The 12,185-nt window shown below is 32.7% G+C and overlaps 1 protein-coding gene and 2 long non-coding RNA genes across 3 annotated transcripts in view; 1 reads left to right on the top strand and 2 right to left on the bottom strand.

Moving 5' to 3' along the window:
* LOC127837860 (uncharacterized) overlaps window positions 1-3,174 on the top strand; it is a 4,483-nt gene extending 1,309 nt beyond the window's left edge. Inside the window, exon 3 of the long non-coding RNA XR_008029505.1 lies at window positions 2,447-3,174. This is a non-coding gene — a long non-coding RNA (uncharacterized LOC127837860). The remainder of the gene's footprint in view (window positions 1-2,446) is intronic.
* LOC127837859 (uncharacterized) overlaps window positions 1-3,705 on the bottom strand; it is an 18,266-nt gene extending 14,561 nt beyond the window's left edge. The window contains exon 1 of the long non-coding RNA XR_008029504.1: window positions 3,667-3,705. This is a non-coding gene — a long non-coding RNA (uncharacterized LOC127837859). The remainder of the gene's footprint in view (window positions 1-3,666) is intronic.
* A 139-nt stretch (window positions 3,706-3,844) lies between these two features.
* Window positions 3,845-12,185, bottom strand: part of LOC127839760 (uncharacterized) — a 33,945-nt gene continuing 25,604 nt past the window's right edge. Inside the window, exons 17-19 of the mRNA XM_052368146.1 lie at window positions 11,000-11,040; window positions 10,106-10,147; window positions 3,845-3,977 (exon numbers count right to left, since the gene is read on the bottom strand). Coding sequence (XP_052224106.1) covers window positions 3,845-3,977; window positions 10,106-10,147; window positions 11,000-11,040 — 216 coding nt within the window. The remainder of the gene's footprint in view (window positions 3,978-10,105; window positions 10,148-10,999; window positions 11,041-12,185) is intronic.

Here is a 12,185-nt window from a genome sequence, read left to right as displayed (position 1 = left end):
TTTTTTTTATGAAACAAGCAAAACATATATTCCGGAGCTGCATGCTTATGTTTATGCTCTTTTAGACTCTCAGGTTTCTTGTGAAAATGTGTCAAACGTCATTAAAGCTGTTTGTCAGCTGTTAGGTAAAGAGCCACACAAATTACCGACATCACGAACAGTTAACAATTGGTCTATAGAACGTTCTGTAATTGCAAGGCGACAAATTTCTGAAACTTCAGCCAATATAAATACGACATTGCACACTGACGAGGCTTCCAAATATGGACAAAAATGGGGGGCATTTGGAACAAGGGACCCTGAAGGAAATTATCGTCTGTTAGGCCTTAGAGACATGGCAACAAAATCATCGCATGATACTCTGGAAACATTTAAGGAAATTCTTTCGGACATTGATTTAGTTAGTAAAACTGAAGAGATAACTTCGGCAAAAATTTTAACCAACATTAAAAATACTATGAGTGATAGGGCAGCAACTGAAACCAAATTTAATACTTTGCTGAAGGAATATAGGAATGAAATTTTACCATTAGTTTATAAGAATTATGAAAAAATGAATGAAGAATCACAACAAGCTTTAAGTCATATGAACAATTTCTTTTGTGGACTGCATACCCTAGTGCATATGGCCGATGTTTCTCAAAAATCTTTATATGAGGTTGAAAGAAGTTTTTTTGAAAATGAAGTTCCTATTTATAATACAAGTTTTTCAAAACAAGGTAATTCCGGTACTGTCAGGACTGTTCTAACAGCATGCAAAGCTTTCGCACGCAGAGGAGACCAAAAGAATGGCTGTTACCAAGGATTTAAAACTTTTATTTGTGACTTTTTGAAAGAAAATAATATGCTGTCTTTGCCCCTACAACCTTTGCGTGGAAATCGTTTTAATATTTTATTTACAAATGCTGGCCATGTTTACTTTTTGAAAGAAAAAATGATAGAATATTTAACCAAAACGAGCTGCACAAATGGTCTTTTACAAAGCGTTTTACAAGATTTGCAGACACCGTTTTTTGTAAGTGGATGTAAAGCTCTTGGTTTAATATCAAAATTGATAACAACCCCTTTATGGCGAATCATCGAAAGCAAAGATATCACAATATCCGCAATGAACAATAAATATCTTGAACTTTTAACTTTTTTGAATGACATTTTAAACAACTTAGAAGATTTTATTGCTGGAAAATTATTCCCATTTAAAGAGGTTGAAATTAAAACTGACAACATGCTTGAAAAACTGTTGCAACCAAGTGAAAATGATGACAATGTGATTTTGATTCTATCTGTGATAATTCCTGCGTTGGCTAAATTGATTCAACACCAATACGGCGATCATTTACCTGGTGGTGTTCATGAAAACCTTAATCAAAATGAAACTTTAAGCGTTGACAAACACAATAAATTTCCCGAACGTGTGTTTTCACTGGTCGACAACATTTTGTCAGCAAATCCCAACATATCAACACTTGCTCTGGAGGCCCAAATAACATTTTCTTTAAATAAAACAAATGAATGGCTGCATGAACAGGAAAATATAAATCAAATAATATTAGAAAGCAGAAAAGAAGCATCTAAAGAAAGACAGCGTTTTAAAGAAAGAGCGAAATCAATATTAAAAAAAAAGAATTGAAAAGCAAGAAGAAGATTTTAAGAAAAAAGAAACACAAGAAAGGAATAGAGTACAAAAACTTGAAAAAACAACAAGCGAAATGTTGTTCTTTGGGCTGTGGCAAACGCCAGGGCAAGTGGAAAAAGAACTTAAAGAAATTAACAGCGTAAAAGAAAAGGAAAATGCCCTAAAATCACAACTGAGATTTAGAAAAGACGTGTTTAAACAAAAATGTAACAAAAAAGATGTATATGCCTTTTCAAAAATAGTGGACGGAAAAAGACAGCAACTTTCAATAGAACTATTAAAAGAAAACGTTATAACGTTAATTGGTCAAAGCTACGAAACCCCACCAGAAAGCGAACACTTTTTGGTGGGCCATGACATTGAGCATAAGTGGATAGAAGATGAGCAGGCGAAATGGTACAAAGGGAAAGTCATATCACAGGTATATGACAAATGTGCATGGGTATTTTATGTTATTTCTTGAAAGCTATACATTGAACTTGTTTTAATGCGTCAACGTCAAAAATGCACCATTACAGTTAGTTTTAACCAATTTATTTTAGCTTGATTGCATCAACAGCTTTCGGCTAAGTCTTGAGTCGGTTTCCTGGGAAAGACCAGTACTTGGATTCAGTAGAAAGATCTTCAGAATGACCTCTCGTTCACAGGGTGGACACCATATCCACTTGACCATTGCGACCTTAATTAATAAAAAATGAACAGTACAACTTATTGTATAAAACATTATACTAATAACATAAATACAACTTTCATAAACATACTTTATATTGATATAAAACATACTTAAAACATGTTTGTGCTATTTTTCAGGTTCCTGGATATCCTGCCTGGTTCAATGTCATTTATGCTGATGATCAGGCGGTCTATTCTATTCAGCTTGGTGATGATTATCGAGAGGGAGATGTAGTCATCAAGGCTTGATGTTAATTTTAATAATGTTAAGTATGTGAGCAAACAAGAAATAAGCTGTTAAATGTTTTAGTTGATGTCCTTACTGTTCATTGAATTGTTGGGAAATGTTAATAAGTCATCAATGCTGGCCGAAAAGCTTGGGGCGCAGTTTTTTTTTACTTTGTTGATAGTAAATGCAACTAGGTGTTAGTTATTCTCGTAGATTTTGAGAAACGTGGCATTAATATTATTTATTAAAGTTTGCTGTAATATAATGTGTAACAGTGTTAGAAAATAAAGCTTGATGAATTACTGTGGTGGATCTGTGTTCGTGTGTCTTTTTTACTACAGTTACCCGACACAATTTACACAAAGAATAAAGTGCCTTAAATAGCAATTACTCAATATAGAGTGTTTATACATTGAAATTACAGTAATTTTGAGTAATCATTGTATTCCTTTCATTGAGACCTTTACGATGGTGTAAGACAATTGTATTTTTATTGGAAAAAAATAATTTGATACGTATGCACCATAATCTGGCAGACAAAATTAATGTTCGCAAAATTTCAAAGGGCCATAACTCTCTTCAGGTTTGGTCTAATTTAAAACCAGTGGTACCATTGTGTTTGTCTCAGTGAGATCTTTCCAATGATATATAAAACTTGTATATGTATTGCAAATAAAAAATGACTTTCTGACGCTTCAGTACTACTACTACTACTACTACTACTTCTACTTCTACTTCTATTGCATCGATTACTTTTACTGCTACTACAACTACTACAACTACTGTTGCGACTACTTCTACTACTACTACTACTACTACTACTACTACTACTACTACTACTACTACTACTACTACTACTACTACTCCTTCTACTTCTACTACTTCTACTACTACTACTACTACTACTACTACTACTACTACTAATACTACTACTACTACTACTACAAATCACTTTAACTGCTTCTACTTCTACCACTTCAACTCGCTACTTCTATTTCTACTGTACTAAGTAATCCCATAACTACTACTACTACTGGGTGAATATTTCAATAAATACATTGTTTCTATACTTAATACTTTTAAACCAAAACATGTTAGGAAGCATATATGAGCATATGTTTCGGCATACCGTTTCTGAAGCTGTTTTTTCTCTTCGGATTGCAATGTCTGAAAAATAAAAATAAATTGAAAGCTATTTATAAGATGGTAATTTAGTTATTATGTCATTAAACTAAAATGGCATCGAAATGCATATTAAATCATAGAAGTATGATCATTTTACCATATTTATTTTATGCAACTGCTACCTACCCTATTTGCGTTTTCAGTTTGTCCACCTCATCTGTCTTTTTACGCAGTTGTTCCTCAACTTCATCAAGTTCCTTGACGAGACATTTTTCGTTTGCACATGCAGTATCCTCTTTCTTCTTACAAAGTTCGCTAAAATAGCGAGTTTTTTACATATGATAACAACGTTTCATTAAATATACGCTACAACTATATGTCTGGTTGTTAAATAACATGTGTATGAAGATGTGGAATTTGTTTAAACGCTGGTAAGGCAAGTACGCGGGTCGCTTTCGAACTCATCGTCATCATTGTTATCATCACTGTCGTCATCACCATCAGCTTTATCATCGTGATGAATAGAAATGATGTGAAACATTTCATTGGCAAAGTGCGGTTCAACAGCATCGCCAGCTTGACTACCTAATTATTGAGTTCAATGTTGCTCGTGGCGATGACCGTAGCGTTTGAATTCACTTGGGCTGTGTTAACTCACATGTTGCGGAACACCGTGAGAGTTAATATGTTAAGATGCCTCAATTACCATGTTAACATTGAAATATAATTCTAACCAGTATGCATGGTATGGCTGATACTTATCATATCTTTAACTTCAAATAATATAAGAATTAAAGACATAAAACAGACTAAACAAATACCCATGCAAAAAGTAAAGTGTGTATAAGCAAACATAAAATATAGTGCATCAAATGATACCAACTCGGGTGGCGTTAATTCCAGCAAGTATAGCGTTTTAATGAAGTTTGTGAAAAATAAATGTCATGAAATGTGTAGCTCGCAAATAATGTCCGTTTCGTTTCCGAATACTGCATTTAGTTTTCAAGCAATATTTTCTTCCATTTAAAAAAAACAAGAAATCATTATAAATTTATAAATAGATATGAAACGAAATGCCAACTTACTAATTTCGGATTCGCTAGTCCAGTAAGATTTGAACGTATACGTACATAACTTGCGCGTTTCAATAAAGCATTTTATAATACATGCACTGCAGGTTTGCTATCAATAGATAATCGCACGTACCTGTAATTGATGTGAAGATAATTTTTTATTACTATTTAAAGGAACTATTTACTGAACGATTTACTGGTATCAAAAGATGTAGATCACTAACATTTACTTAAAGGTAAAATTTATGCTTTTTAAAAACCCTTAAAACCCCGTATTTATCGAATTTAGTGCATATAAAAACGTGTTCGCATCTCGCTCCGATTCGATGACGGTGTTATAAGCGAGAACGAATATGACAAAGTCGCGAATTTTCACACATTCCAATCTACTCGCCATTTTCATTCAACTGGTAATGACGTAGTTTATACCCGTGTTCATTCGCCCGAAATAACAAACCGGCCTAATAGGGCTTTGAACAAGATCTTTCCCGCCAATTTTGTAAGAAAATTAGATGGACGAAAATGGAATATAATACTTATTATAGAGAATTTTTGTTTAACCGTACATGTTACTATTTATGAGAGTTCAGTGATTGTCAGTCAGATTTTGAATCTGAATCTGAATCGGACATCGAAGAATCTTTTGCCGATGCTTAAAATGCCCATCGTGTAGGGAATAGGGATTGGTGAATATAATTGTCTTTGTTAATGCACACGCCGGAATCAAAACACAATTTATTTTTGATTTTGTTGATTGTAATTATACAGTATGAATGCGTTAAATATGAATACAATGTACGGTTCATCAACACAGAACGGATACTTGATACCGTTGTGAACGGAATTCACGAAACGTCTAATACAGCTTCCGTTATAATAATGTGATGAAATCAAAATAAGGGCATGTGTAGAAAAAAAGGTGCAGGGTGTGACCTTAGTTCGACAAGGTTCTGCACCCTTGTGTAAGGCCCTAGTATGATAGCGATCAATGTTTATATCACAAAGTAGATTTGATGGGTGGATGTCTAATATCTTATCTGATACCCCACTGTGACTGCCATAATCAACTTGAGATAGGTCCGCTGATAAGACACATTATTCTATATCCAATAAATTCATCCAATGGGCATTCTTCATAAGTACCACGTGACCGTCCAATATATTCCGGTATTGGATCCAAAAAGTCTGTATTTTTTCCATATTGGACAGTTGAGTACAAGTGCACTAAGCGATTGTTTTATAACGATAAAAGCAGTTACCGAGAAAAAGTATCCGAATGTACAATATTCGATTCACACAGGCGATATTTAGATTGTATTTCTTAAATAAATAAATTGGATAAATGTTAGAAATTAAAAACAAATGCAACAGCAAGTGATATTGTTATTGTTTGAAATTGAAAAACAAATGCAACAGCAAAACAAAAACTCTATTTTATTAACCTCAATGACAGCTTTAATCCAATGCTTATAGCAACACAGTTCAATGATATGCCCTTCCATTTTCTGTTCTTCCATCCCTTTATCGAAATGTTTTTAAATCCACACTTTCTTTGATAGCGTTTGTATCCCATGGGCCATGCTAACCATTCTGACCCAAAACACGATTTACGAATTCGTAATCCTGTCGTAGCGAGTTGTTTTATTCCTATCGAAGTTAACAATTATGCATTACAAACACACACTCCGAAATACGTTTTGGATTCGTTCGATGATTTAAAAAAATATTATGATTAATTTACTGTTAAACACAAACACGTCCATAGTGATTAGTGTTGTCCTTAAAATGCAGAAAGTCTTGCTTATACTAGTATGTTTCGTCAGAGAAATGACGTCACACGAGATACGTCATAAATTTCGTAATCAGGTGAATGAAAATAAAAATACGGAAAGCTGGTTTTGTAATATATTTTAAAGAAGAAACAAAAGAGCGTTAGAAAGGGATATAGAATAAAAAGATTATTAGACGTTTAAACTGTACAATACGTGATATATTTGGACTCGCACACAGTTTGAAGTCATATTGGACTCGCCTAACGGTTCGTCCAATATGACTTAAACTGTGTGCTCGTCCGAATATACCTCCGTATTGTACAGTGAAACGTCTAATAACCTATAATTCTAACACCCAATAATAATAAACAACATGCCACCATCTGGAATAGTACAGCGCTGATAACGTGTTTCAATTTGAGATTCGCTTTTGCTGGCTATTTGCCAATGTTAAGAAAACTAAGACAGCAATAATTCTCTTTGTTACCTCAAATCAATCCAGATATTTATCAATACTGCAAAAAGGCAAAGCTGTTGAGTGTTTATAAACGAATGCCAATAAGTATGATCCATACACACAACTATTAGCATATTATATTTTATTGTGAATATTTTAATATAATATACCAAGAAGTGTTAGCAAACAATATTAATTTTATTAATAGTATTCTAATTGCCGTTTAAAAAATTGCCTGTATCCAGTCTGTGTAGAAACAGTAACTTATTTGGGTTCAATATCTGTATAACTTAGTGTACATATTTTTTACTCACTTATAATTTCTTATAAGTTGAGGAAATATTGATAAACACACATAATATTTTTAACACTTAATTTTTATGGTGACACAGACCAAAAGTGTAATTAGTTATCAGGTGCATGGTATTTGTCCTTTTAATAGATGTTGTGTTGATTCACCTATTATTTCTTAAAGATTAGCAAAGGGTTCAAATAACGTGTTAATGTTACCAAACCATTGATGCGTACATGTTAATGAAAGTAGTGGCATTTTAAATAATCCGTATATGCGATCTACAAAAAGGCATAACAATAATGCGTTTCCGTGTTTCTAGTAATAATTTTACATTTAGAAAATTGTCTCGCAATTTCAGAATATATTAAAAGCATTTTAAGTTATGAAATCCGGTTCGTTTAGTTCGAAGTTTTGTCCGGACGCTTTATGCACACGAAAGCAACACACTGAACCATGTCGGATAAAGTTGTTCATGCAAACAGACTACAGTCCAACCCCTACTTCCGGTCACCCCTCATCGCCGGTCACCCCGTGTAGCCGGCCGGTCTGTGCCGCGACCGTCGATAAACACTATATAATGCACCCCTCTTAAGCGGTAACCCCGTTTCTCCGGCTTAGGTTCTGTAGTACTGAAGCGTGATGTGTGATAAACATTTTGACAGCCAGTTTGCAAATTGCAATTAATTAGCGGCGGATTATCGGGTTAAAAGCAATATGCGACCGTTCTTTTTGTTTCCGCAATTGCGAATATCACCTATTATTACTGGAAAGGAGATTCTTAATTTATGAATACTATTTCAAGCACACATTTATGACAATTATCGGCTAATTAAAAGTTAAAAAGAACAACAAAACTTTTAACCGAAATAAACTGATCTACATGTTCTCTGTGCTACAAAGTTTTAATCCAAAAATAAATACACACATGCTTTCGAACCATGGGTATGGCGTGACATTGTACATTGGTGCATAATTTTCGCGCGCTTTTGTCGGGAGAAAGGAAATACGCGATGCTAGAATTTGTAAACATCTCGTTAACATTAAACAATCGGGAGTGTGTTTCGAATTACAAATTATTATTCTCATTTGGGAATAAAACAAAACATTTATATTTGTTTTATATTTACAATGATTTCAATATTAATTTTGATAAAACCTTTTACGCGGCGAAAAAATGTTTTTATAATATTATGCATGAAAAGCACGATTACCAGGAGGATTACACCCGGTTGCTATTATCAGTCTCTTAAGTAACTGGCCACGATTTTATCGTGAGGGAGATCACTGTCGGGACCAATTCGTGCGGTAGGTATTCAAAGCCATAAAACTTCAATAAACCGAATAAATTATCGATTTATAGTGACACGGGAGTTATTCACGCATAACTGATTCACAACTGTTCTCATCTTAAGTGCATTGGGGCCATACAACGCGCATTGTGTAAACAATGAATCATGAGAATGATTCTTTTTCATTTACTTGATTCTGATGATGATGATATAATGATGATTAGAAAGATGAATAGAATATTTTTTTGAATGAAAATGTTGTCTTATAGCTGATTTTAGAAAGGAAGAAATACAATTATTTTAAGTCTATACATTGTTTAGTACATGTACACATATTTACCATTTTGTCTATACAAAAATTGAACAGTTGGCCATGCACTCATCAACTCCAGACTCCCTATGACCCAACCCCCTCTTAAGAGGCCACCCCGCTTAAGCAGCCAATTTGGCTGTTTCCCTTGACTGGCTGCTTAATAGGGGTTGGACTGTAATTTCAATAAACACTTTAAGAATACATTATTTAAAATTAACAAAATAACACGATATTGAATGTCCAATTTTACGTTAAGCGCGGAGTGTTCAAGCTACAATCCGTAATAACAATGGACGAGTTTCCGTGCTCTTGGCGAGTCCAATCGTTTTAGAATAATTTTATAAAATATCATTCTTCGTAATAAAATCGGCTATTGACCTTTAATAAGCGTATATTTGAAATGTTTAACACGCGCGAACACACAACACATTGGTTTAAGAGTCGTTCATAGTTTGAACGCTTACATGTGAAGTAAATTTATTTGAGCATTTGTTTAAAATAATTTAACTTTTCCCCCACCTAGTAACGTACGAGATGGGTAAACACATACGAACATAACTATTAAAGACGCGGAAAAACGGAATTTAAAATATAGTGTTTTGAGTATTCATAGCGTAATAATTCATTGTTTATCGATCTAATAAAATATAAATAAAATAAGATTTTATATGTAGTTGGTATATAAATTTGTGTCGTAATTGAAATCTACCCTAGCAAAATATGAATATCTGTCTCAAATATATCTCAGCTTAAATGTTTATAAAGTTAGAATGTATCATAGATTGATTGATGACAATTGCGTTATATTGCACATCTTAATAAATTAAAAGTGACTTAAATGTCATAAATGTGTAATACTTTCGTTAATTTTGAATGCGAATGTGCCGGAGATTATTGCCAAATTGTGTTGTAGTGTTTCTTAATATGAAATGGCGTGTTGAGGAGTTGATCGCCTCGTTTAAATACAATGCAGAGAAATAGGATATAATATTATAAATGTATAAATTCTGCCAATTTTTTAACACAACATTAGTCACACAAAAACGATATAATATGTAAACTAAGTGTGTGTGTTTAAGATGCATATCATGAATACTGTAATATTATATTTGCATACAATTTTATTGAAATATACATATATACGCTCATCTTCACGAATATTAAATGGAATGAATGCAGAAAAGCTAGCATTGAAAAAGGTAAGTCAATAATTTGTGAATGTGTTGCTTTACCGGATGACTTACAGTATTTTTGCTTTGACAGCCTCCCTAATCGACATGGATTTTCTGAAAAGCATCAAATCATTCAATCAGAACAAAACCGAATTTTAAAAGGTATACATTTAGTCTATATAACAATGTGCCAGTTCAAACTAAAACAAAAGTCATGTTTCTTTTATACATTGAATACTGTGTGATGTTATTAATAAAAGCAAACTACTTTTAAAGCGAGATTATACGATTTTGTCAAATATTTATGAATTGATATAAAAAAATTGAAAAAACTTATAATGCATATTTTTCAATATAAATTAAAATAAAGGTTAAGAATAAAATGTGTCGAAAAATGCGCAATAAGCCAGATATTTAATTCTAAAATAAAAAATGTCTGTACAGTCGAATTCGCCAGCATGTAAATCATGAATGTACGATGTGAATCTAAATTTATTTTTACGGTTCATTTTAAATTCCTGCAACGATATATCTCCATACGGCACACGAACACTTACTAAAAAGACGAATGCTTCGGTTATTGTAGGAAAATATGTACGAAATATCTTCTTTACAATCGGCTAGGGGCGCTTATTTGTCTTTGCTGCATTTTATGAAATTCGTCTTCAATGTATACTTTTTCTTGCCTCTTTTGTGTTATCGTAACATATTGTTATCAATATACATGTATTACAATTGAACACGTATGAAAATCGTATAATGTCGCTTTAAATTATGATTTTTATATTTAGAATGCGGTAATTAAGTATTTGCCGTACGGTTAGTGTCGATAAAACATTGGTAATATACATTAAATTCTACGTTTGTCATTATTTAAAAAAATGTGCTAAGTATTATGATAGTCACATTTAAATAATAACTCTCAAAGTTTGCCATAATAGACGATACAACAAACAGGAAACATACTTTCCGCTCGAGCCTCGGTTTGTTGTTACTGAATCTTGGTCCTGTAAAAAAAGCTCTTAAATAGCTGGGTATTATTATATTCAATATGTTTATCGAAAACGTATAAAGAAACAGCAAATAGTTTAATAGAATGGCATGTTATTATTTATTATGTCACTTAAGGCTATATATGTTTATGTCCGTTCTGTATCAATGTATGCCATATATAAAAATGTAGTACGCAATGGTTTGTAACTATAGAAAGATAAACAATTCAATCTCAAAAAGCATTTTCTAATTAATTACTGCTAATTCGCATTCCATCTTGAAGAAAATGTAACAGTGTGCCTAAAGATACGATATGATCATTACACTGACTATAAAATAGGTCTTAAATCGTATTCCTTGAAAAAAATATGTTCTACCCATCCTTGCAATATTTGTTTATGTATATCCTATAATTCTGACACGTTTAGGATAGACTTCAAAGAAACCAAAACATATCTATCGTGTAATACTCGTTTTCGGTAATCCTGAGTTTCCATAATAGACACGAATGATATGTTTTTTAAGTCTATATTAAAGTGTATAATCGATAGGCCCTTCGTGATTTTCTAATAAGTGACTTTTGTTTACAATGAACTTCTTGTACTCTATACATAACAGTAAATGACCATTTGTTCGGCATACACAAATTGATGAAAAATACAGGCATGTTATGACATAAAGTAGTGTTGCCTTGTTTTTGCCGTCTACCTTTGTTGGATACTCCCCTATTGAAATGATTCCCTATTTTCCATGAAATTGGTATACTACTCCGGATGTTATTACTCACTGTGATAATAAACCACCTTGTTCTTTAATGATAAAATTGTATTATTTGAATATTGTCAATATGTTTTATAAACCACAACTCAAAAAAAAGTTATTTTTATGTAGAAACAACACTGACCTATGTTATCTACCAATGGTATTAACAATTATTTATTGTATATGTATGCTGTTTAGAAAGGATTTTAAATGTGTCAGCTTTGATCGTTCTCACTTATGAGTTTGGGTTTTCAAAATCTGTCACATTCTGGAATACGTATTTCACTTAACTTTTGCTTTTTTAGAGTTGTCATAGGTGAGATTGTTATAACGTTTCATGTTAAAACGATCGAATTATGTAAAGTCCTTATTATAACTGATGCAATGCCTTCACTTA

The sequence above is a fragment of the Dreissena polymorpha genome, chromosome 7 (genome assembly GCF_020536995.1).
Source record: "Dreissena polymorpha isolate Duluth1 chromosome 7, UMN_Dpol_1.0, whole genome shotgun sequence".
In the NCBI taxonomy this organism is placed as follows: domain Eukaryota; kingdom Metazoa; phylum Mollusca; class Bivalvia; order Myida; family Dreissenidae; genus Dreissena; species Dreissena polymorpha.
Note: the sequence above shows the minus strand (reverse complement) of the source record. Positions and strands in the feature narration are given on the sequence as shown.